General features: G+C 43.8%; 3 protein-coding genes across 5 annotated transcripts; 1 reads left to right on the top strand and 2 right to left on the bottom strand.

Moving 5' to 3' along the window:
* Window positions 1-259: 259 nt before the first annotated feature.
* Window positions 260-13,345, bottom strand: UPF3B (UPF3B regulator of nonsense mediated mRNA decay). Of its 3 annotated transcripts, none has more exons than XM_066639998.1 (10): window positions 13,080-13,345; window positions 10,296-10,402; window positions 10,038-10,144; window positions 8,766-8,864; window positions 7,085-7,195; window positions 6,338-6,381; window positions 5,683-5,871; window positions 4,686-4,855; window positions 4,071-4,386; window positions 260-1,288 (listed from the first exon to the last, which is right to left on the bottom strand). In XM_066639998.1, the coding sequence occupies exons 1-10, from the start codon at window positions 13,329-13,331 to the stop codon at window positions 1,142-1,144; spliced, it is 1,542 nt and encodes a 513-aa protein (XP_066496095.1). In that variant the 5' UTR covers window positions 13,332-13,345; the 3' UTR covers window positions 260-1,141. The 3 variants fall into 3 exon arrangements, with proteins under 3 accessions (XP_066496095.1, XP_066496094.1, XP_066496096.1); XM_066639997.1 differs by having other exon boundaries at window positions 4,686-4,864; window positions 13,080-13,344; XM_066639999.1 differs by having other exon boundaries at window positions 4,704-4,864; window positions 13,080-13,342.
* Window positions 13,346-14,043: 698 nt separating this feature from the next.
* Window positions 14,044-16,853, top strand: NDUFA1 (NADH:ubiquinone oxidoreductase subunit A1). The gene is made up of 3 exons (XM_066640089.1): window positions 14,044-14,220; window positions 16,176-16,265; window positions 16,756-16,853. The coding sequence occupies exons 1-3, from the start codon at window positions 14,119-14,121 to the stop codon at window positions 16,774-16,776; spliced, it is 213 nt and encodes a 70-aa protein (XP_066496186.1). The 5' UTR covers window positions 14,044-14,118; the 3' UTR covers window positions 16,777-16,853.
* A 5,328-nt stretch (window positions 16,854-22,181) lies between these two features.
* Window positions 22,182-23,999, bottom strand: LOC136663201 (putative defense protein 3). Its single transcript, XM_066640186.1, has 4 exons — window positions 23,792-23,999; window positions 23,465-23,577; window positions 22,502-22,617; window positions 22,182-22,254 (listed from the first exon to the last, which is right to left on the bottom strand). The coding sequence occupies exons 1-4, from the start codon at window positions 23,997-23,999 to the stop codon at window positions 22,182-22,184; spliced, it is 510 nt and encodes a 169-aa protein (XP_066496283.1).
* Window positions 24,000-25,771: the final 1,772 nt, after the last annotated feature.

Consider the following 25,771-nt stretch of genomic DNA (forward strand, 5'->3'; position numbering starts at 1 on the left):
ATCCCCACTCAGCCATGAAGCTTCCTGGGTGACCTTGGGCCAGTCACTCTCTCTCAGCCTCACACACCCCTCATAGGGTTGTTGTGAGAACAAAAAGGAGAGAAGGAACCACGTACACCACCCTGAGCAACTTGGAGGAAGGGCGATATAAAAATGTGAAAAAACCAAACATGCTCAACATCAAAAGGAGAAGACCAGATCCTTAGGAAATTGGGCAATTGCACTAAAAAAACCACACCATAAGCAGTTGTAAAGGGCATATCACAGAGTTTTATTAGGTACAAAATAGCTGTGTTGTATTCACATAAGGAGCAGCCACCATTTAGTAAAAATTGTTTCTTCGTTGCCTGACACTCTAATGCCCCAGGGGAAATGGAATACAACTGAAAAGATACATTTTCTCTACAGTGCACTGGAGAAAAAATGCAAGGGAAAGAGCTGGAATATTTAAGGAGTACCTCTAAAACAAAATTGTACTAGTATCTGGTGATTAATGGGATGTTAAAATATATATCTATGTATTTCCCTTTCCATAACCTAAGCTCAGCTATTCCATTCAGGCCATAAAAACCAAAAGTGAAAGAAAGAAGCTTAGCTCCTCCCTCTGCTCCATTCTCAAAAGCTATTTTGCAACCACCTAGTTGAAATGCTTCTCTAGGTCACAACTACACTGGGCTTTCATTTCCCTCCCTCTCCTCTCCTCCAGTTAGTTATGCAGGCCACAGGGCCAGATTCCACATAGCATTCTGACAGCGACGTTAACACTTCAGCAGCCCCGAGGTTCCAAGATGGCTGGGTTTTTAAGTGCAAATACTGATTCATGGCTATTATTTCAAAGACAGCCCTGGTTCTGAGATACTGTTAGCAACTACACTTGTTTTCAGGATGAAAAGGGTTTTTTTGCTTTTCAGAACTGGGAATTTCCCAGTGTTTGCAGCTTGTTGCCACAAAACACCCCCCACAACTGAAAATCTACTGAGAAAACAGAATCTGAGTCTTGACTCTGCACTGAGGCTCCGAAACCAGACACATCCAAAAGTACTGTCCTGTCCCCCCACTTTTCCTTCTACCCCAAGGCACTTTCGGACTGCACAGTTCATGCTCTTTGGCTGCTAGGTCAGTCGGACACACAAGGCTCTCATTACTCCTCCTCTTTTGTGTTGCTGGTCTCACACTCCTGCTTCTTATCCACTCCTTGGTCGGGTGACTTGGTCGAACTTTCGTCATAGGCGGATAACCGACTTCGACTCCGAGCCCCTGGCTGGTAGAGCTGCATGGCTGGGCGATCCTGAAACCACAAGAACACAGTCTGGTTGTAGCACTCTGCTTCCAACATTAGTCTGGTGTAGCATTTGAGTGCCAGAATAGGATCGAGGGCATGGGTTTAAAACAAAAAACAAAAAAAAAAAACACTCATCCAGTCATGAAGCTGACTGGGGGACCATGGGTCAGTCACTCACAATCTCAGCCCAACCTACCTCACAAGGAACGTTGCAAGGGGGAAAATGGACTTAAACACACCAGCCTGAACTCTTTGGAGAGAGGAGAAGATTACACATGCAACTAATGAAAAGGCACACAATTTCTGGAGCTGCGTGTCTGTAGATGCCAACTGCAAGAAGCAGCCACTGGCAACACACCTGTATAGGGGTATCCAATATTTCACTGTCTTGCAACACAACTCATACCCCCCCATCTAACACCAACTGTCCTGTGAGAGAAGAAGCAGCGACAGGCAAAGCCTTCACACACCTACACTACTTGAGTGCCTTCTGAATGAGGGGGGAAAGAATGGGATAGACATTTTCAACACACAAAAAATGACATGGCAGGCAACATGCATTTTGACTCCTCAGGTCACTCAGATCTAAGCAGGTACAGAAACTGTGCTTTAAATTCAAAACACACAATCACTATAAACAATCACTGGCTGCCATCCTGCGCATTCTTCACTTGGAAGAAAGCTGCAGCATAACATCAGTATACAGACCTTATTTATAATAAAAACCAACTATATATACGGCTTTCAAACACAATTTAGGTATTTGGATGCATTCAAGAACATTTCACACACACCTTGGCAACTACAGCAGACAACTTACTGGCAAGAGTCCCACCCCACAGCCTGAGTAGGAGGAGCCAACAGTGGATGAACAGACATGTCTCCAGAGGCTCCTGAGACTCAAAAAACTGCAGGTCTGAAGAGGATCTGAAGATCTTTATCAGGAGAGATAAGATCTTTCCATGGTACAGGTACCAGAGACTTTGAAAGCCCAACCCCAGAGGCGGGGGGGGGGAGGCTTTTTTCTCGGAAACCTAATCGTCAGGGACAGTATTGGGGAAAGTGCAGTGTCTGCAATCAAGCTGCTGGCTCCATGCTAAGATACCATATGGAAGAAAAAGCATGAAGTGTAAAGTTTAAGTTGGAAATTTAAGATAAGTATGTGTTAATATTGTTCCCAGTCTTGATTGACTGATTTGGCTAAAAGCCCTGGATACACTGAAGGCGTTAATGAGAAACTTTTTAAGGATGTTGAAAGTGCTCTTTATCTTTGTAGTGGAATAAATTGGTCGTGAATTATAAATATAATTTGATACGTGGACTAAAATCCAGAATGACTTGTGGACATAATTTTTATTAGACTTGAAAGAGTTTTGTCTCCTTGAGACTGTTTCTTTTGTTTTGTTTTTCTCCATTAATCACACTGTTATCTGTAAGAAAAATTCAAAAAATGCCTGACTGAAAAAACATGTGGTAGAAGTAAGGAGAATAATACGCTGTGGACATCTTGTGGATTACAGGGAAATTGCAATATGGAGCCTGTTCCACTTATTTGGACTCAAATGATCCTCAAAAATTTGGAAAAATTGCTCACAATGAGAAGATAGCAGTTGAGTTGGTCCTTACAGATTCAAGCCAGTTTAAAGACTCTCTCTCAATAGATAGATGTGTGCAAGGAGCAATTGGAAGATGTAAAGAAACAGAAGATAAACAGAAGGAGAAAGCAGAAAAGATGATGGTGAGGGATGAAATCATCATCAGAAGAGTGGATACAGAAATTAGAAGAGTGGAAAATCAACAGGATCTAGAGGGAACGCTGATGGAGATTGAAATAGAGAAGATGGACAGAGTATCATGGGTGCACAAAATACAAAATTTGTTGGAACAAGAAGAAGAAAACATATCCCAGTTAATTGGAAGAATGAACATACCTTATACAAGAAAGTGTGGGCTTATTGGATTCTGTTATGGAGATAAATTATTAAAGATATTACAGGAGAAAAAAATGGAAAGAAAGAAAGAAAAAGAAACCTGAGGGTTAAAGAAAATTGAAGGATTTTATTTAGTTAATAACTGGTTTAAATTTACTTAAAAAATAAATATATACAAAATTGATATATATGAATTAGAATGAATCAGAAAAAATAGCTGGAAATGTTAGCGTGTGGATGAATTGCTTTATAGGTGGTTATTATGTTAAAGAAAAAAATGTAATCAGATTGGAGAATTAGATTGGAGAATGGTAAAGAACATCTTTCTTTCCATAGATTGTTGGTTTTATTATAATTTGGAAATTAGATTATTATTTGATATTAATGAGTAACTGAACTAGTTGAGACGATAAAAAGTGAATGTTTAGAAAAGATATTATAGGGAATTAGGAAAAATCTATTATATTTGATATAAGAAATATATAAATGAGTAGAAGTTAGAAGTAGATGGAAGAATTGTTTTATATGTTTATACTTTGGTAATTAGATTATTTTGTTTTAATATTAATGAGTAATTGAAGTAAGTTTATGTTTATAGAAAGTAAAAATTTAGAAAATATAGTACAGGGCATTAGGGAAAATTTAGTATATATTATATAAATAAATCGATAAACTAATGAGAGGCAGAAGTAGATGAGTAGTAGGTTAGGAGATATAGTATGATTAATGAGTAATGGTATTTAGCACTCCTAAATGTATGTTATATGTTTTGTATGTCTCTGTGTGTTAATTAAAAATAAATAAAGAGTCCCACCCACAGCCTGAAATGGAGTGAAAACAGATTACAGAACGTGTACCTTGTTTCGAATGCGATCTCGCTTTGCCATCTCATCCTTTTTGTCCTCTTTGGCTGCTCTTTCTGGTTTCTCTGCATTGTAGTCCATCAATTCGGCTCTCTTTCCTTTCTCCCGCAAGGAGTCTCTTTCCTCCTTTTTCACCTCGTCTTCTTTTCTCCTGAAAACCCTGTCTTTCTCAAAGCGTTCCTTCTGTCTCCGACGGTCCTCGTCTTGGCGTCGAAGTTTGTCTCTCTCTCGCTGAATTCTCTCATACTCTCGGTCTCTGTCATAGTCTCGCTCTCTTTGCCGGTAGTCTTTACCACAGTCATCTTCCAATCTGCATGAGAGACCTGAAGGCTTAATACAGGGATAGGCCCACAAAATGAAAGAGTTTCAACTGTGCAGAGTCGTGCCAGGGCTCATACCGACAAAGCACCATGGCAACTGCAGACAAGAATGAGATGTAGCTCAAATGAAACACAAACACTGAAAGTACATCTGTTCCAAGCCACAATTAAGGGCAGAACAAGGCCCTTCAACTTATGCAAAGCAACTGCAAAAAGTCCTACAAATCAAGATTGCCAAGAACAACGCAGCCTAATTGGCCAGCAGAGGCTGAGAAACAAGGATACGTACTGCAAAGAGAACACTAACTTTTTGGCCTTCTCCTCTTTAATCTCCCCATCGGAGCGCTTGGCTGGCGCACTGCTGATTGTGCTGGCAGCCTTTTCCTCCCTCAGACTCTCTTTTTCCAGTTTCTTGGACTTTTCCTTTTTTTCAAAGTCTCTTTCATCTTTTTCTGGCTTCTTAAGTAGCTAGGAAGAGAACAAATTTAGTTTTCCTTACTAGATTAGTTCTAATGCTAAACTATGCTAGGAAGCTGGCCTGAAATGAGGAGGAACCGAGATGGAATACAAAAGTGGTAAAGTTACTGGCCTAACTAGCAAGTTTCATTATTCTGCAATGCTCATTGCCTACCTTTAACTAGTTTTAAACAAGTCATTCTGTTTTCTATTTTTTATTCAAGCCAGATTGGCTAGTGCAATTAACATTAGTTTTGTTACACCCACCTGTCACTGAAAGACATACTATTTACAGAGCCATTAAAAAACATGATGTATTAAAGAGTAACAGACCACTCCAACACACCCAGAAGAAAGGCCCCTGCCTTGAGGAACTTACAGTCTAAGCAAGGAAAGGGACAGTACAGAGTAATAAGAGATGGATATGAACAAGTGTGCTTAAAGTTTTGTTTTTGTGACAGACCAAGACCTGAACTATTGATGGCAATCAGGTTACAATTCAGCACCTATATATTAGGAGGTTCATATACTAGATAGCTTACATTAAGGAGCCCCTAGGTTAAAACTGCATGTAAAAGCAAACCTAGTTACATAGTTTCACTGTGGCAGAATCCCATACATCTTTATCAGCCAGCAAATTTGATGCTTAAGTGGAACTTACTTCCCAGTAAGTGTGCAGAGGATTCCAGTCTTACATAAGAAACAATAGCACACAAAAGCTTCCCAGAGCCACATTCAAGGAACATTTTCTTTGTCTTGCCATAGTATTTCATAAAAGTGTGTAAGCAAAACACATATTTAAAGCCATTCCGACAGGAATGAAGCAATACCTTAATCTTTGGTTCATCTTTTGATTTGTCCCTTTCTTTCTCTGGACACCTCTCCACTTTCTTTGTTTTTTCTGCTTCTTTCCTTTTCCTTCTTTCTTCCTCTTTCCACTTCCTTCTCTCTTCCTCCCTTTGCCTTTTACGCTCTAGTTCTCGTCGCCTCCTTTCCTCTCGTTTTTCTTCTCTCAGTCTCTGTAAGGGAAACATGACACAGAAAACAAAAGAGAATACTTTTATCTGCCAGACTCTCTGTGAATGAAAACCTTTCCTCTCTGTGAGTGAAAACACAATGTGCCCCAGGTTAACTCAATACACCATGATCATGCAAAGAAATTCAAAAATATTACAAGTCCACAAAGATATTTGCCAAGCTATGAGCACCATAACAATAATTGCTTTTACCCAAATAACTACACTGAAATTGAACAAAACTCAGAACTAGCTGAACTAGTAGACACACAATGATCCTTATTTTAGAACAGATTTATAGCTGTTCTGAATCCCTATCACACAAAGGCAGCCGTAATAAGACCAGAAACTTCAGTACTGTGCCTGCCGATTACTGTTTGGAAGACATGCTACACACCACTCAGACACATACAAAAGCACAAATGAAGTAGAGAAAAGAGCCTCTGCACAACCCTGAACAAATTCTTACCTGCTTGTTCTTCAAGAAGTTCAACAAAGGAGTTGTCTTTTTTGCTAAGGTTTAAAAAGAAAGAATGTTTATCATCATAGAGATATTGTCTTTAATCATAAGTATTCAAAGCCCCCAGGAGAACCGCCTACAGGACCCAAGACAGAAGTGTTGCTAATAGATCACAATGGAGCACAATGTGCAATGGAGGGAGAATTTAAATGAGACCTTCGGTAGAGACAGAACTTTTCTTCATTTACAAATATTGCAGAATCCTCTGTCTGGAAACAGACAGAGAGATGTCACCCAGAACCAAAAGAACACAAACTAATTTGTTGCTCTCAGGGAGATTTTGGGATTGTTCTTCCTCCAAGAGCAACTCTCATGCCTTATGTGAGCTCACTTTTGAAACCAAGGTGACTTTCAAAAGCAGTTTTCTGACAACAGCATGGCAGTCTATGGGTAAAGGTAAAAACCCCATACGGGAATGCTGAAGCCTTTAGGCATGTATCAAGGGCTCTTTGAACCTATGCCACCCTGTACAAATGCACAAGGCTCAGGTGCTCTTGAGGCAGAGGCTGTGAGGAGCTTCCCCTCCCAAACTATAGCTGCTCTTAGAGCTCCAGCTCTTTCCTTTTTAAATGGTGCATTTTTAAATCACTTGTCTTAAAATTGTAGGCCCTTTAAAGGAAACATGCATAGCAATGGTTTCAAAATGACACAGTGAAACCTCTTTCCCGGTGAACTTCAGTTGGAGGCTTCTCTTACCTATTAATTCTTTGTTTCTTGCCTCTATTTCCTCTAGCAACGTCTCAGGAGTGGATGTTAACTTTTCATCATCAGCACTGTAATTTTCCAAGAACTTCTTATATTCCAGATCTGATGAGGAACAGAGAAGTATTACTTATAAAATACAAATTAAAAACTTCCTTAAGTTTTGCTAAACTAAAACGTTCTAAAACCTGAGACAATAGCCACCTGATATTCAGGTACATGTTCAACTCAAGAGATCACTTCTGCAAGTGATTGTTTTCTAGTTACACATAAAAACCGAAGTGTGTAACATGCAGGCCTAAATTCAAGCGCATCTACAGTATATCAGGTCAAAGACATGCTATGAAAGTGCATTGTACAATTGAGTATCTGCAGGTACAGTCCTAACTAGTAGTTAGGTTGTAAAGAACGTTTGCACCTTATATTTGTTGGCTGGGCTTGCGCAGAGACTCACGCTGGCCCACGGAGGCTGCATTCACTCCCAAGCCGATGCAGAGAGGGAAGGTGCGTTAGCTGAGCTCGGCTAGGGAGGGCAGAGAGGAGGAGTTCCAGGGTGGGGGGGGCAGGGCTGGGACCCAGCAGTTATATGCTGCATCCCAATCCCATTCCCCAAGCAGCTCTAGGCCGCTCTGTTCTCCTTAGACTGTGTCGCCTCCTAAGGTGGTGCAGGTCTGAGGGGACCCATTGGAGCTGTGGTAACTAACCCAGGGGTAAGTGGAAGAGTTTCTCCTTGCCACCAGCTGAGCTGATTCTGGCCGCAATCTTGAGCTGGATATAGTGCAGGCCTCTTGGCCTGCCTGTTCCAGCACAAGATAGGATTGTGCTGAAACGCGCACTAGTACCCGAAAATAGCAATATTTGTGACTAAGAAGGGTAAAGTTAGCTTTAAGAAACTGTTGTCTCTGCACTGTTTTCTGACCACAAGACTTAAAATGGTATGATCCAAAGAAACATATTGCATGGTAAAATTTGCATGCTGCAGCAACAGCAGCACTAGCTGACATGCTAGACATTACTTTCTCTATTAGCTCACATGTTATGGGCCATCTGAGCATGTAACAAAGTCCTCTACTGAAGCCCGATTATCCACTAAGGCAGCGTCTCACAACATTTGGCCCCCGCCTTACCACTCCACCTATTGGAAGTATCACCAGAAGTAACTTGCAATGATGCCATCACCATTACTTCATCTCCCAACCATTACTTCCAGGTTGAGAGGCCATATGCAATGCAGCAAACACTGGTAAGAGGCTTAGGGTAGATGGGAGGACATTTGAGTGTGCAAAAAGCACACTCAGGCTCTCTGCCCACCAAGCTGAGCCTCCTACTGCTGCTTTTCATGTTGCATTACTGGTCTTGCTGCTAAGCAGTGGGGGTCTGGGGGTTCCATGGGTACCACCAGACACCACATCAAGTACCACTGGATGAGAAACACTACTAAAGTGCTGAGTTGTAAGTATTTAAGGCTACAATCCTATGCACATTTACCTAGGAGTAACCCATACTGAACACAGACACTTATTTCTGAGAAAATGTGCCTAGGATTCTGCAATTAGTGCAGGCAACTTTTGAAAAAAAAAAAACCACTGTAATCCTAATTCATGCGTATTCAGAGTGCCACTTCTTAATTCCTTTTCTGAAATCATTTTCATCAAGTGACCACATCACTACTAACCATCCTCAATGGTCCCAGCTTTGGCATCCTTTTTCTTGCTCTTCTTTTTGGCAGATTTTTGGAATGGCGCAAATTCCACTATGGCAGTATACTCCAGACCTATTCACACACAAAAATTTAAAAAATGAAAAATAAATGAGAGCTGACACATATATTATGAGCTGAAGCAAGGGCTAGGCCTGATTTAGTGAGTCTCAAAACCACAAACCCAAACCAAAGAACTGATTTGAGGGGATCCAGTTCACATAATACATTTCTTGTCTACATGAGTAGCCCATTCAGGCCTTCCTTAGCAGCCTCTGGGAAAAAAAAAATCACAATCACAGAAATTACTGCTACCTGCAGCACAGATGACCATAATCATGTACTGCACGAGTCTGCAATGGGAACACCAGTCCTGACCATGTAGCCAAGAAGTGTACTGTGTGCAATGGCCCTAAAACCATATGAACAGGAAAATCAGATGAGTTATATAATGCACTGAATGCTACTGCTTTGGTCATATGCATACATGTGAACCTACAGGTACCTCCTTGAATGGGGTGAATAAATACTTCTTGAAGAACAATGGAAGCTCCATGAAGAAGGAAAAGAAAGGACACAAGCAGCATGACCCTCCAGTGCCACCAGCTGATGTTCTGGGTCAGAGGAGGCAAACAAAATCTCCTATGACAGGCGACAAGGGCGAAGTCGTTTCATTTTTCCCTGTCTGTCACTGCATTTCTTGATGTCTATGCCCACATGGGAAGGCCTTTGGAATCTTTCCTACAAGAAAAGAGCTATGACCTACACCAAAAACCCTCTGCTTGACTCAGGGCAAAGCCAGAGGGTAGCCAGGGCAAGTTGTCCCCATATGGTGATGCTGGAGCTTTTAAGAGAGGGGTCCTGGGCATTGCTGCCTCAGCACAGGAAAGGGCACAGGAAAGGGACTGTTCTGCTTACACTGTCATAGTAAACATCCTTTTATTCAGAAGCAAACACAATTGATATTAGTGAGACTAACTTTCTGTTAGTAAGACTAACTTTCAAGAAAGACCAACAGGTGGCACTTTGAAGCAGACTGACATGAACAGTAACCCCTTTTAAATTAACGAGACTTACTGTCATCCATTCATACACAAAATTGCACTCTAAACTGTCGTTTGAAACCCTGATTAAAACCACAGAAATGCATGGTTATTTTAGGTTAATTATTATAAACGATGCCAATATGTTGTGTTTTTTTTTAAACCAGACATATGATATACAGAACCAAGCGATAGGCTTACTTGCCTTTGTGATCAACAAAAACATAACCATCAAAGCGATCCCTGAATAGAACAATGTCTTCTTGGTTTTTAAAGTTGATGTATGCTCTGGAAAACATGTGAGGGTACAAACTGCAGAAGGACAGAAAATGGCAATGTATAAGGAAACGTTGCTGAGCGATGACTGTAAATATACACAACACAGACGGGTGTAAAACTGAAAGACATTCATGACATGCCCTTGTTACATGCAATACAACCAGACGCCGGAAGTTTGTCTAACCTGGAATCATTTGCAAATAATTCAAAGTAGTCGTGCTCGGGCAATGGCTGAAGATGTTCTTCAAGCTGCTCCTTGGTCAAGCTGGGAGGCAGGCGGCGAATCACTACCTTAAAGGAAAAGGTGACACTTTTTACAAAACATCTTCCCTCATCAGTGGCTTTTACTGATGGATATTTTACTGTTTTCCCAACACCAAGATCTTGTAACAAAAGCAATACTTACAGCAAAATGACATTTTTCTCCATGGATTTGAAAACAAGAACTAAATTCCCAGAAGCCCGAGTGCTTTTTTGTGTGTGTTCAACACAGCAATTTTCAACCACTGTGCCGTGGTACACACTGGTATGCCGCAGCACTTTGTTGGAGGATCATTTGTTAGTAGGGCCACTGGGGGATGCGAGCCCCTGCTGTCAGTGTGGTGTGCCTTGTCCATTGTCAAAACACTGATAGTGTGCCGTGACAATTTTAGTGCCTTGTCAGTGTGCCATGATATGAAAAAGGTTGAAAATCGCTGGTTTAACAGCACAATGTGATGCGTGTTTACTTGGAAGTAAGTCCAGCTAGGTTTAATGGGGCTGACTCTCAGGTCAAGGTGCATAGGATTGCAGCCTAAATTGGGTTTTATAAACCCATATAGCCCAAATGAGTCCAAGCTCATTTTAGAAAGGTGATTTTAAGGAGTGCCAATTTGTCCCCTACAGAAGACTGTTGACTTTTTAAATCTCTACGCTCTACTACATTTGTAACATGTTTCCATTAAGGTAAGATCCCACAAACTTTTAATCAATCAGCTAGAGTTTGTAGATTTATTTTTTTCAAAATGTAACATATTTTGGCTGTCAGAAATGTTGAATATATTTATTTATTTATTTATTTATTTATTTAAAACTACGACTATATATATATTAAACTATTCCCTAAATAAGAAGCTTCTGGGTTTTCAAGTACAGTAATCTACAACTTAAAAAAAACCTAGCAAAGCCACAACAGGTGGCAGTCCAGAACTCTAAATACGGCAATAATTTTGAAACATAACCTATCTTTTTTTCCCCTCAGTTTCAACCACTTCTCTCCCCTTCATTCACCAATTATTCTAGAATGATATACTTCAAAACAGCAGGTCCTGCTGTGCAATTTATCTACCAAAAAGATTCTAAGTACACAAAAAATGTGCTGCAATTCCATGCACACTTACATGGGACTACATTCCATTGACTACAACATGACTTAGATATTAATAAATATGCACAGGGTTGCACTGCAAGTTGTCACAATTCCCTCCCCCCTTCTGCATTTTTGCTGTTGGGTTCCAGTGTGGCTATTTCAGTACCACTGGATGCAGGTCAGAATGTGTTAATATCAGCATCCTGGTAAACACATAAACAAAAGCAAGTGAAGCTAAGCAACAAATCCTGTACAAACTTCTTTTTCTTGGCATGCTAATTTTCTACTTGCAAGGAGATTTGGTTAACTGTTAAGAACATAAGAAGAGCCCTGCTAGTCCTATATCTCACAGTGGCCCACCAGATGCCTCAGGGAGCACACAAGACAACAAGATACCTACATCCTGGTGCCTTCCCTTGCATCTGGCATTCAGAGTTCGCCTACTACTAAAACCAGGAAGTTGTTTATCATGGCTTGTAACATGTGATGGATTTTTCTTTCTAGAAATCTGCCCAAACCCCTTTTGAAGGCATATAAGCCAAATGCTACCACAACATCCAGTGGCAAGGAATTCCACAGATTAATTACACACTGGGTAAAGAAATATTTTCCTTTGTCTGTTCTAACTCTCCCAACACTCAATTGGAGAGGATGTCCCCTGGTTCTGGTGTAGTGTGAGAGGGACAAGAGCATCCACTTTACGCTGCATAATTCTGAATGTATAAATCATGTCCCCCCCTCAGGTGCCTCTTTTCTAGACTGATGAGCCCCAAGGAAGTGCCCCAGCCCAATAATCATTTTGGGCACTCTGTTCTGCACCTTTTCTTAGTTCCAAAGGTGCACTGGATTGCAGCCTAAATCTGTTTCTATAAACCCACATAACATGCCCAAGTTCATGTTAGAAATGCAATTTTAAAGTGTTCCAATTGGTCCCCCCAAAAGTTAGTTGACTTTTTTTTTTAATTTCTACCACTCATTACATTCCAGTGATCCAGGTACAGGTCAGTATGTGCAATATCAGCACCCAAGTACAATGATAAACAATAAGAGAAAACAAACAACCCTACATAAACTTCTTGACAAACTAGTTTTCTATATGCAAGGAGTTTAGGTCAACTGTTATTCATGGAATTATCAATAATATCAGTACCAATGATGGACACCCCCCCCCCGTTGCCTGAAGTGGTACAGTCCAGGCTGTACCAGCCTCAACACTTTATTAGGTTCCAGTGACACAGGTACAGGTCAGTACATAGTAACCTAATAACCAACAGCAGGTAACAACACCAACCTACACAAACTTCTTGATGAACTAGTGTTCTAGGTGCAAGGAATTTTGGCCAACCAGTATTATGCATGGATTCTCAATACCACCAGTAGCAACGACAGACCCCCCTCCCCCAAAGTGGTACAGTCCTGGCTGCATGTGATATCAGCACCTTGGTACAACCAATAGGAAGTAATAACCAACTCCTTGACAAGCTAGTTTTCTACCTGCCAGGAGTTTGGGCCAACCGGCATTATTCATGGGATTATCAGCAGCAGCTCCCCCCCTTCGTGGTCCAGTCCAGGCCGAGCCCCACCACCCGCAAGCAGAGGCCTGGCGCAGGAGGAGCGCACCTTGCTGAGCGTCTCCTTCTTATCCTTGGGCCTCTCCAGCCTGTCGGGCTCGCCGCCCCCCTTGGCGTCCACGCCGGCCATGGCAGCGGCCAGACCCGAGCCGGTGCCTGTCGGGGTGAGGGGCCCAGCCCGCTTCTCCTTAGGCCGGGCGTTTTCTTTATCCTCCTTCATCGCCGTCACGGCAGTCTCGGCGGCGGAAGCAACAGCGCCAGGCCTCGCTCCAGGCCACTCAGGCTCTTTCCGAACGCCCATTGGCCATCGCTCCTCTCGCGGGAACAACCCAGGGGAGGCCGCCGCCGCCAACAAGCACAGGCCGCACGGTTGCCATGGAGACGGGCCTCAGGGGCTGCTTTGGGACTACAGCTCCCAGAATCCCTCATTAATTCCCGGCATGCACTGCCTGAATTTAACGGCCTTTTATTCCCCTCTGAACCATTTTCGAGATAGAATGAAGGATATAAATCAGGAAACAAACGTCATATTCTTTCTATCTCTTTTAAAATTTTGAAAGAGTTTAAGTGCTTGGTCGCTATGGCAACGGAAATGCTTCCGCGATGCATGCTGCGGGAATTTCCGGCGCGATGCGTTGTGGGTAGCACGGTTGCGCATGCCATGGACTCCTAGCCTACTTTGGAACTACATCTTCCAGAAAGCCCCATTCCACCTTCTTAAGTGCCGGCATGCACTGCTTCTATTTAACGGACTCTTTTTTCATAAACAATTTTTTGAGGTCGAATGAAAGGCATAAAACAGGAAATGAAAATTCATGTTTATCGCTTTTAAATTTTTTAAGAGTTTAAGTGGCTGGTCGCCATAGCATCGCAACGGTAACGGTCCCGCGATGCATTCTGGGGAAGTGTCCGGCGCGGTGCGTTGTGGGTAAGGTGGTCCAAAAGGCGCCGTGAATGGCGATTACCCATGCGCAGTCGGCGCTGAGGTAGATTTGTTGAGGGTGAAGTGGAACGGGAGTTGGGTTGCGCATGCGCAGTCGGGGGGCCGTGCTGTGGTGAGGACAGGGAGAGGGCAGAGTGTGGTCGCGATGTGGTACGAGATCCTGCCTTCCCTGGCCGTCATGTACGTGTGCCTGACCATCCCTGGCCTGTCCACCCACAGGATCCACAAGTACACCCATGGAGGGAAGGTGGGTCACAAACAACGCTTGACACCATCACTTCAGGCCTCAACCCAGACCAGGGCTTCATGTCACCTGACCCAGCCAGTTAACCCTCGCGTGGCCAGGACGCTGTGAATGGGCACCTCCTTATGAGATTAGGGGTCCCAAACTGTGGGTCGTGACCTGATTTTTGGTTAGCCACCAGAGACGGTGATGGAAAGATCTAATAACTATGTTCAGTTGTCTTTATGCAGGTGTGCGCCACTTAACAACCTTCCACTTAATGACGGATCATGTGAAAGCCCCACCAAGAGGCTCTTAACGAGGTGGTCAGGTCTCCCCTAGCCTGTGGCAGAGTGTCTGTCTACACAACAAAGAGGCTTTAAATGCAGAGAGACCATCTATCTCCAGTAGCCTGTGCAACCAGCTAGTGTCTGGCAGGGAGTGTCTGTTTACACAAGAAAGGCAGTGGATTGGGCTGGTGTCAAGCGTTGAGATTGGGTTGTTACATAACAACCTAGTTGCATAACAACAGGGATAGAAGAATGTATACCCGTTGATAAGTGGTGCATACCTGTATTTGGATATATGGGGATGTACAGGTGTGCGCCACTTAACGATGGGGATAAGTTCTCTTATCCCTGTTATGTGATTAGGTCATTAAGTTAACATTCAGTACAATCCAGCGCCTTTGTTGTGTAAACCAACACTCCCTGCCAGACACTAGCTGCACAGGCTACTGGAGGTAGACTGCCTGTTCTTTGCATTAAGAGCCTTTCTGTTGTGTAAACAGACACTCTGCTGCAGGTTATAGGAGACATGATTGCCTCATTAAGAGCATTTTTATTGTGCTTTGACCAGCATCATATATGCAGTCTGTCGTTGTGTGGCCCGTTGTTAAGCGGTGCACACAAGTATAGTTACAGTGAACAGGGGCAGGGAGTGGGCAGCAATGGGGGCAGGGGGGCAGATAGGTCCTGGCAGGGGAGCAGGATCAACAGTGGGGTCCCCAACCTCGTACTTTATATATTGGGGTCATGGCATGAAAAGGGTTGAAGACCACTGTTCTATGGCACATTTGCTTGTCCTTAAGGTGTTACATGGTTCTTTGTTGTTTCCCTGCTAGAGTTTAATGTGACTAACCCTCTGGAAGTCTAGAAATGGAAACAATAAATTGTGCTTTTGACTGTTCACAGTGCTACTTAAGTGTTAACGTTTTGCAGTCGTTGCAACAAATCTGTAAGGCACATCAGTATTATTACCCCTTAATTGCAGGAAAAACTGAGGCTGAGAGACTTGCCTAAGGCTATTGAATGAGTTTGTGGCAGAGCGGAGATTTGACCCAGAGAAGTCCTGAAAGATGCCTGCCTGTTATTCAGGAACCTCAAGACATGTGCAGGGTTGGATTTACCCTCTTTGTCCTCTGCAGTTTTCATGTGTAGTATTTTCTGGGGAGGGGTTTGCATTCAGTAAGTTGAGCCACACAGCTTGTGCTCAGGATCACCACCTCATCTGTTGAACTAGGTTATTCAGGATTAATCTGTCACCATGGCTGTCCACAAGTGCTCTGGCCCTGAGTTAGAGTCAACTTACAGCCCAATCCTATCCAATTTTCCAGTGCTGGTGCTGCTGAGCCTATGGGGTATGCACTGCTTCCTGCGTGCAGGAAGCAGTCACAGAGGCCTCCTTAAGGTTTGGGAACATTTGTTCCTTTACCCCGGGACTGCATTGTGGTTGCACCAGTGCTGGAAAGTTGGATAGGATTGGGCTGTTACCTGTGTATATCTGAGCCTCAGTCTTAAGCTAGGAGGCAGGGTTCCCTGTAGTTCTTAACTCAAGATAAAGAGATCTCACTCCTCAGCCAGGATTAGTTGCAGTTATTCAACTCTCCCTCATGTTTGACCCTTTGCTGTATAAGTATAACCTTCTCTTGCTCCTTCATTCTTGGCCACATGTTCTCTGATGCCTTTCTGTGTGCTCAGGAGAAGAGAATTGCTCGGAACCCCTATCAGTGGCACCTGCTGGAAAGGGACAGGCGTGTCTCAGGAACCAATCGCTTCTACGAATCCAAGGTGAGTTTGCAGTTCAGTGTGATCTACTGGTGGCATGATGTCTAAGCAGAATCCAAGCGTTGGCAATAAACAACTGATAAAGATTCTTTCCCCTAGCATTGGGGAAAGAATGTAGAATATCGAGAAATCCTGGATATTCTAAGAAATTGTTCATTCTGAGCTTTTGAAGGACTTCTTACTTGCCTTTTCCACCTAAAATTCACCTCTCTGTCCTTTTGTTTATTTTCCTTCAGTGTGGTCTTGTTATGTAAGATGGAAATTATTGCATGAAAATTATTGTTTATTTTGTTGGTGAAATTGATGGAAAAATAGTACAAGAATTTTGTTTATTTCAATTTAAGCGGCCTTGGGTGGCCTTCGGGGAGAAAGGTGGAATACAAATCTAATAAATAAATAAATAAATAAATAATTTAGCTCTGAAGTGTTCTTGGATAGTGACAAAACTATGCACAGAAAACACCTTTAATGTGGTCTCATTTTGTGTTTTTAGGGTTTGGAGAACATTGACTAGAGCCACAACAGGTTCGAGCCACGAGTTCTGCTATCTGTTGAAATCAGCCTAATGTTAATAAACATGTCTTTGACGAAGTGTCCAGCTTGTTAATTGTAAGTGGGGGGTGGGGGGGGAGAGATATTCTCCTGATCACTAAAACTGTATGTATAGGGAGAAAGATTTTTCCCAAGAAATAAAATACAGGTCCAGCCTTGTTATACATTGATTTTTTATACACGAATTTGACTCAACATGAATGGCCACTACAAATGAGAAGGAATGTGCTGATCTTTGGAGAAGGGGAAAAATGCATCCCTTTAAAATCAGTTTAAAAAACTGAACAGTTCTTTAACAATAGCCTCTTTAATGAGGGGGGGGGCAACTGGCTGACAATCCATCAACCCTTCTTTCTCCAGGCAACCCCTCCCTTCTTCCTGAGCACCTGAAAGAAAGGTGATCACTTTGCATTGGTGAAGGGAGGGACTGAGTGAAGCACCTTTCTAAGCTGTTGGAGGAAGACTGATTGATGGATTGTCTTCTTAATGGCTCTTATATTACATCACAAAGGTCAGCAAGGCTGTTTGTAAATCACCGGAGCAAAGAAACTTGGTTTTTTAAATTGATTAACTGTAGTGCGTTTTTTGCCATCCATGGAACCCACCTGAATAATGAGGCTCAACCTGTATAGCATGGAGTGATTAAAGGGGGGGAGGGAGGGAAGAGTTGGAAAGCTGACTCAAGTTTTGCTTTCCATGTTAACTCACTTCAATGCTGATAGAATCAGTATATCACTAAAAATCTAAGGAGAGTCCTGCAAGGTCAGATCAAGGACCCATCAAAGTCCACATCCTTTTTCCACATTGACCACCGGCTGCTACTAGGAAACCCACAAGCAGGGTGAAAGAGAAAAGGACTCCCCTACCTAAAGCTCCCCTAAAGCTGAAATTAAATCCGGATAAGACAGAGGCTCTCCTGGTTCGGAAATCCTCGATGCAGGTGCTGGATTATCAGCTTGCTCTGAATGGGGTTGCACTCCCTCTGAAGGAGCAGGTCCGCAGCTTGGGGGTCCACCTGGACTCGCAGCTGCTCCTGGATTCCCAGGTGGCGGCTGTGGCTAGGGGGGCCTTTGCTCAGCTTCGGCTGGTGCGCCAGCTGCGTCCGTACTTGGATCGTGCAGACCTGGCCACGGTGATCCATGCTACGGTGACATCGAGGTTAGATTATTGTAACGCGCTTTATGTGGGGCTGCCCCTGAAGACGGTTCGGAAACTGCAATTAGTGCAGAATGCGGCGGCCCGTGTGGTCACTGGAGCTAGGCGGTTTGACTCTGTCAGCCCGCTTCTCCGGGGGCTACATTGGCTGCCCATTCGTTTCCGGGCCCAATTCAAGGTGCTGGTTTTGACCTTTAAAGCCCTATACTGCTCTGGGCCAGGTTATCTTAGAGATCGCCTACTCCCGTACAATCCGGCTCGTCCTCTCAGGTCATCAGAGAAGGCCTTTTTACAAGTGCTGCCGCCTAAGGAGGTATGTGGGGCGGCGGCAAGAAATAGGGCCTTCTCAGTAGTGACACCAACGTTGTGGAACTCCCTTCCCCTTGACTTGAGAATGGCTCCCTCTCTTGAGTCCTTTCGGCGAGGCCTGAAGACCTTGTTGTTTAACCAAGCCTTCTGACGTTCTGGCCTTTTTAACATCTTTTCTATATCTTTTAGTTGCTTTTTTACAGGCCCGATTCCTCTAAGAACTGCTGTTTTATGCTCTTTTATTCTGACTCTTCTGACTACTGTTTTTATGGGTTCTGCTAATGTGTTTTTTAATATGTTTTTATCTGTGAAATTATGTTTTAATTTGTTTTATATGTTGTTAGCCGCCCTGGGTCCCTTTTTGGGAGAAGGGCGGGATAAAAATAAAGTTTTATTATTATTATTATTATTATTATTACCTACCTACCTACCTATGCTGTCATGCATAATAGCCATGGATAGAATTCACCTTTTCTGTGAGTTTATCTGTGCCCCTTTTAAAGTCATCTAAGTCATTGTCACTGAAGCAGTACTTCCTCCCATCTGTCCTGAATTTTTTGCCAATTTCACAGGATGATCCATAGTTCTATCCAGTGAGTCTCCTTAACTAGTAATAGATGGAGGGCAGCCATGAACCTCCGCAGCCCCGCGCCTGGGGCAAAGGTCCGTGATGGTACCCCCCCGTGGGCTGTCGCTGCCCCCCATGCAGAAATCTGCCCCCCCGCACTCACCAGAGGCTCACGGAGCCTTGCGCAACCTCCTCCCATGCTGGGGAAACCTGTGAGGTTCCCCGGTGCTATAAACTGTGCTTCCGGCAAACCAGAAGCACCGTTTCCACCCCTGTTGGGAGCCTCAGAGAGGCTTCCGCAGGGTCCTAGCTGCCAGCGCCTAGGGCATTTGCCCCAGGGAAGTCTATGGCAGGCACACAACTGATGGAGGGAGTAGGACAGGTCAGCATCTCCCCATCATCAGTTCAGCTGCACTGGTTATCAGTTCTGGGCATGACTCAGGGCGCAATCCTAACCCCTTATGTCAGTGCTTTCCAGCCCTGGCATAGTGGTGCCAATGGGACGTGTGCTGCATCTTGCAGTTGGGTGTCGCTCACAGAGGCCTCCACAAAGTAAGGGAATGTTTGTTCCCTGACCGAAGAGCTGCACTGTTAGGATTGTGCCCTCAAGGTATTGGTTATTGTCTTTAAATGTCTATGTGGCTTCGGGTCAAGAGACCTGACGAACCAATCTTCATGATGAATCTACCTGCCCATTAAGATCAGGGAGGGAGATTCTCAATGTAAGTATCCTACCTCCTCTATGACTTGCAGGTTATGGAGGGCCCATTGTTGGTCTTTTGAAGAGGGGATAACTCTTCAGTAAAAAGTTTTCATTCCTCATTTCTTGTAAATTACAAGCATGTGCCATTTTTCTTGTAACACACAGTCTTGATTGCTCACGTTTTGTGAACATAGCTCAAGATCTGTGTAATCAAGATTCTGTAAGTGATGTTTAGTCGTTTTAAAACATGTCTATGATAAATCTGGAAAAGAAATGCATAATTTGTACAATTACATGTTGCAAAACCTTCGCGGTGGTGTTTATTTGTAGTCTTTAAGTTTTATAGTGTCTATCCCAGAATGAATCACATTCTTCAGTGTAGTAAAGAACACAGTATCCCCTTGTTTCTTCTCCCAACCCATGACTTACAAAGGTCCATCTATTCTACAGGGAGCAGAAAATCTATATTCAGATGCCAATTGGCATATTCTTCTTCATCCAATCCATATTTGATTCGACATTGAAAAACCGGCGAGTCTTGCAGAGGCCTGTCGCTGGTGTTGGTCTGTGTTCAGGTCACCCAGTCAAAGATAGGGGGTTTCTAGTGGCGTCACAAGGGGGGTCAGACCCTGCCACCTCCTCTGTTGGAATATTATTAATAATACTTATATATCACTTTTTACCCAGAGTGGTTCACAAAGCAGTTTGCATAATAGTTCAAAGGGCTCAAAATCTTAAAAATAAATACTGAATAGACATGAGCAATAGCCACTGGGAAAGACATTACGCTGGGCAAAGAGGGACAGTTGTTCTCTTCCTGCTAAATATAAGAGGATATCATTTTAAAAGGTGCCTCTTTTCCCAGATAGTAGGAGTACTGCTAATTTGGAATAGCTGGGAATACTGGGCACATCTTGCAGCACAAACCAACTTCCTAGTACCAATGCAGCTGTGCCAACAGGATGTGTGCTGCGGTCACAGAGGTCTACTCAAGATAAGAGAATATTTGTTCCCTAAGGGTACAATGCTAACCCGGTCTACTCAGTCCTATTTTGTTCAATGGGGCTTACTCTCAGGAAAATGTGGTTAGGATTGGGCTGTTAAACTCTTATTAATTGGAATGATCTGGGAATTGAGATTTTTCTGTATTAAAAACAATCAAAGCAACACAGCATCTATTCAGATAGTGAGTCGATCTGGTACTGGGTTCTAAATGTATCCAAGCAAGATTAGTAGAAGACATGAAAGCACTGGTGTCATAGACATGGCTTGTGTCGGTATCTCAGCTCCACATGTAGCTTTGGGATCTGTAATGTGGGAAAGAAGAAAAGGTCATTCTTCAGTCCTGGTCGGGACTATGGTTGAGAAAATGAAGCCAAAGGTTCAGCACCATAATGAATGGCCACACATCAAGCTGCTGTAATAGCTTCGAGACTGAACTGTGAATTGGACCTTCCCCAGTTAAATATTCACCTCTCCCATGAGCTCATCAGGGGACTTTAGGCAAGCGCTTCCTCTCAGTCTTAGGTCCAAATCCTAACCATCTTTCCAGCACTGGCGTAGCTGTGCCAGTGGGGCGTGTGCTGCATCTTGCAGTTGGGAGGCAGTCACGGAGGCCTCTTCAAGGTAAGGGAATTTTTTTTCCCTTAGAGCTACATTGCCCTTATTCCGCTGTTGGACATTTGGTTAGGACTGTTCCTGTTGTCTTCTCTGGTTGTGTTATGGGGATAATAATACACCCTCATTTTACAGGGTTGGCATAAGGATTACATCAGGACTGTGAAAGCCATTGTAAGATACAGGAAGCAGGACTACATGGGTCCTTGACCTGATCCAGAAAGGCTCTTCTTTAAAGCACTATAAATGCTTAGTACTGTAATCATATAATATTAATGACGAACATTAGAATTACCTTCCTGGATCAGCTATGTGTCCTCTACGCTAACATTCTTGTGACCAGTCATACATCTATGAAGGCTTGCAAGCAGGGAATGAAGGCAATAGCTTTTCTCTTTGACTTCTCAGTGTTGAGAGGTCCTAATGAATCACCTCCTTCCCCAGGAGCCTGTTGGAACATTATAATGTTTTTGGAAACCTTTGTCAAAGTCCCACCACCATCTTCACTTAGGTTTAGGGTGACCAGAGAGAAGGACTTCTCGGTTGTGGACATCATGTTTGGACTGCCCTTCCCAGTCATGCTTGCCTTGCCCCTACTCCCTTGGTGCCTGCACACTTTTTTTCTTCCTGTTTGCTCAAGCATGGCCTGACTCAGCAGCCCAAGCTGCGTAGCTGCTGCAAGGGTGCTGGATCACCCACCATCAGGCTGTGCCCTTAGACCTCCCTGAAGGGGAGGCATGCAGTGATCTCAAAAGTAGGCCTTGATGCACATAGCAAACGTTACGAGTCACTCCAGCTATTTTCAGTCTTTTTCATCTCATGGCACACTGATAAGGCACTAAAATTTTCAGGGCACACCGTTCATTTTTGACAGTTGACAGGGCACACCATACTGCCAGTAGTTCACATTCCCCAATGGCCCTACTAATAAATGACTCCCCCAAATCTCGTGGCACACTGGAAACCATTCGCGGCACACCAGTGTGCCATGGTAAACTGGTTGAAAGTCAAAGAGTTACTCACTTCTCCAGATAACTTTGGATCTCATGTTGGTCCAGTAGACGTCATGAGACTGGGCAACTGTTGCTCTGGAATTAGAACAGCAAAGGGTATTTTTAGAAGAGGAAGTGTGGGAGTGGACACTCTTGCCCACCACTCTCTTCCTCTGCTCAACACTTCTGCTTCTGCTTCACACACCCCTTTCCTTTTCCAGGCCAGGGACTGGAAAAACCAGGGGCAGGCATATCAGTAGGTAAGGGGGGGGCAGCCTGAAGGATGATGCTTAAATCCATCTAAGGGAAGGCGGCAGTATTTTAAGGAGTGTATGAAACTTACACGAATGTAATTACTTTTGGGCAGCCAGAGTTAGGGGGCAGCCAGGTATAAGTGGTCTGTCTTGTTTTGATATTGGTGTTCGAATGAGTGATGGCTCCTTGAGGGTTTCCAGAGCACTGCAAAAGGAAGCAGAACAAATTGGTATCCAATTTGGTATCCTGAAACACTTTCGTGTTTAAAGCCCTGTTCTTTAGTGTTAAAGCCCTGAGAACTTTAGTGTTTCAGGACTGTATGATTCAAACAATCCTTTACGTATTTTCTGGTGAGGGCAGAGCCGTAACATACTAATGTGACATACTAACTAACTAATTTTTCTCTCTAAACCGCTTTGTGAACTTTTAGTTGAAAAGCGGTATATAAATACTGTTAATAATAATAATAATAAAATAACTGACTAACTAGTGACATAATGACATCACATGATGTTGTGACATCACTTCTGGGTTCTCCCCAGAGGAGGGAGTGCTTGCTAGAGCAGCGTCATGCTTCTACCTGGCTTCTCTAACAGTGGCTTCTCCCCAGAGCATAAGGTACTGGTGGCTTTGAGCTCCCATTCATTCTTCTGTAGAGGCCCTCCTTAAAGAGGAAGGAATGGGGGAGGCTGCAAAGCTACCAGCACCTCCTCCACCAGTGAGAACCCGAATGTGACTGCCTTGTGCTGCTTGTGGTGCAAAGTGATCACTTCTGGTTCTCCCTGGAGGAGGGAGTGCTCGCTGCAGTGGCTTCACACCCCCATTCTGTCTCCTGAAGGGGAGTCTTCACTGGGGGCCACAAAGCCTCTAGTGCATCCTCTGTAACTAGGGAAGACTCTGCGGGGCAATCATGCACCCCCCCTTGGTGTAGCACCAGGGGCAGGTGCCCTTCAAGGCTCTGTTCTAGTACCCTCTGGGTGAGGGTACTGGAGGGACAACAATTAGGCTAAATTCTAGAACAAGAAGATAGAGCTCAGAGAATGTTTCCTGCCTGTAAGAGTTTGGTGTCATTGGGTGGGGTTTGCCAGTGGCCCAGCACAGCGGTGGATCCAAAGGAGCGAGCCTCCAGGAGCAGCCCTCGGTACGCAGAGCCCAGGATCTGAACTGGAGAAAAACGACAGGGGTTCAAATGGCACTCAAGCTGGCTCTTGTCCAAAGACCATGGCAGTCTTTTTGTGGCTATGGAGTAAGTTGCAGTTCACTAGTTACAATGGGAGAGAGGACACCGGGGTTGTGTCCGAGGTGCCACAAAAAGGTGGGTTTTGGAAGCGATTTGAAAAGATGATGAAAAATTTCAACTTCAGAAATAGGAACTTACCATTGATTGGCTGCCCATTCAGGAAGGAAGGTGTGCTGACTAGGAATTCGTAGGGAGCTGGAGCCATCTGGGGCTGGACCCCAGTGTGCCCTGGCAACATAGTCTCACAAGCTGAAGCAGGAGCCCCGGACGGGAAGGCGTTGCATGGGCTGATGATGGTCCAGAGAACTGTGAAGCCCAAGAGAAGGGAAGGTTTGCACCGAGCCATGTCGAGGAGCTGCTTGTTCTGACTCTCTCTGTTGACTCGAGAATGAATTATCCACAGCTTGAAGGATCTCCAACATGAAAGGGTGGGCTCTGCAGAGTCACTGACCCAGATCAAAATTCATTTTTTCTGCCCATTTTGGATTGCAGCAGCCTCTGGCTCACATGCTCTTTCTCTCTCTCTCCCCCCTTTTTCCTTGGAACCAGCACCACTTCTCTGGGTTTATCTGTAGGGGTCCAATTGAGACATTTTGCATGGTAAAAACTGTGCAGGGCTTTCGCTTGCTTCAGGGGATACCCATGGCAGACACTGAGCCCTTCTGAGGCCAAAAAAAGCATGAAAGTGAGGTGTGTGTCCATTTCGAGGCATGCAGATATTGGAGAAGGCCCTGTTGGTGTCACTAATTGCTTCTTAGTGCATGTAAATGCATTGAAACAGATACATGTACAATCATCACATGATTTGTCTGTATACCAAGCATTCTCAGCCTTTTTTTTTTTTGGCTATGGTCTCTTAGGAGTTCTTCTCAGGTTCCAGAACCCCCTGTCAAACAAGGGTACAACACAAACAGATAAACATAAAATTGTTTATTATTGAATACCAAAAAGAAAAGAAAAAAGAACATCCTGACATACTGGGCTTTGCAGGGGACCATATGGCTCCCATCGAGAATGGCTGGTCTATACCAGTGTTTCTCAACCAGTGGTATGGGTACCACAAGTAGTACTTGAAGTGGTGTCTGATGGTACTCTCAGGATCCCTGGACACCTGCCAATCGGCAACAAGACCAGGAATGTGACATAACAAACAGCAGAAGGAGGTTTGGTTTAGTGGGCAGAGCTCCAAAGCATGCTTTTCCGCACTCGAAAAAACACTCTTGTCCACCCTCTTACTGGTATTTTCTTATGGCCACCTATTTAGGCTGCTTTTCTCTCCAATTATAGCAGCCTTCAAAGCTGCTTATAATTAAAATCACATTGAAAAAATTAACTGCTTGGAAGCTTGTGGCTGAGGTAAGATTAGAACTCGGGAGTTCCCGATTCAGAGCAGCTATTCTGCTGCATCAGTTTTCTGTTAAACACAACAGTTGTCTCCATAGCATACTCAGAAGTTTGAAAGTCTCCTTCACCTACTCAGGATGAACAGATCCATTGGAGGACAGAGGGCCTATGCCTTTAACCACTGTACAGACATGGAAATGTTGGCAGGTGCAGCTTTTTAAACCCCTCAACATTGAGTTGCACCTATCAAAATTCACTCTCCTATACAATGGTTAAAGGCATAGGCACTCTGTCCTCCATTGGATCTGGTCCCGTCCCCCCCCAACATTATTAAGAATATTTATGTACTACTTTTCAACAAAAAGTAGTTCACAAAGTGGTTCACATAAAAATAAATCAAGAAGTGGTTCCCTGTCCCCAAAGGGCTCACAGTCTAAAAAAGTTGCAGGGGAGACATGAGCTACAGCCACTGGAAAATACGCTGTGCTGGGCTGAAAAGGGACAGTTGCTTTTCCCCTGCTAAATATAAGAGGATCTGCTATAAAAGGGGCCTCGTTGACCAGTTAGTAGAGCCAAATGATCTCCTATTGCTTTCAAACCTGAGCAATATTATTAATATATGATAAATATGTAACTGAAGGCAGCAAGCATTCGCAGGTTAGGATAACCAGCAAGTATGAGGGAGTGCTACGTTTTTGGAATTGCTGGACATTATCTTGAGAAAATGAAACAGCACGATCAACCATCTCTGCAGAGTGAGCTCCTCTTACAAGC

Source organism: Tiliqua scincoides, chromosome 12 (assembly GCF_035046505.1).
Source record: "Tiliqua scincoides isolate rTilSci1 chromosome 12, rTilSci1.hap2, whole genome shotgun sequence".
NCBI classification, from domain to species: domain Eukaryota; kingdom Metazoa; phylum Chordata; class Lepidosauria; order Squamata; family Scincidae; genus Tiliqua; species Tiliqua scincoides.

Bases quoted from the DNA above. Each gene is read 5' to 3' on its own strand.
- NDUFA1 (XM_066640089.1), top strand. From the start codon at position 14,119: ATGTGGTACGAGATCCTGCCTTCCCTGGCCGTCATGTACGTGTGCCTG. The intron at 14,221-16,175 runs GTGGGTCACAAA...CTGTGTGCTCAG, and splicing joins AGTACACCCATGGAGGGAAG to GAGAAGAGAATTGCTCGGAA. The intron at 16,266-16,755 runs GTGAGTTTGCAG...TTGTGTTTTTAG, and splicing joins ATCGCTTCTACGAATCCAAG to GGTTTGGAGAACATTGACTA.
- LOC136663201 (XM_066640186.1), bottom strand. From the start codon at position 23,999: ATGGCTCGGTGCAAACCTTCCCTTCTCTTGGGCTTCACAGTTCTCTGG. The intron at 23,578-23,791 runs GTAAGTTCCTAT...GTTTTTCTCCAG, and splicing joins GAATGGGCAGCCAATCAATG to TTCAGATCCTGGGCTCTGCG. The intron at 22,618-23,464 runs GCAGGAAACATT...TTCCTTTTGCAG, and splicing joins ATGACACCAAACTCTTACAG to TGCTCTGGAAACCCTCAAGG.
- UPF3B (XM_066639997.1), bottom strand. From the start codon at position 13,331: ATGGGCGTTCGGAAAGAGCCTGAGTGGCCTGGAGCGAGGCCTGGCGCT. The intron at 7,196-8,765 runs GTTAGTAGTGAT...GTTCCTCATCAG, and splicing joins AGCTGGGACCATTGAGGATG to ATCTGGAATATAAGAAGTTC. The intron at 4,865-5,682 runs GTATTGCTTCAT...TTCTCTTCCTAG, and splicing joins AAGATGAACCAAAGATTAAG to CTACTTAAGAAGCCAGAAAA.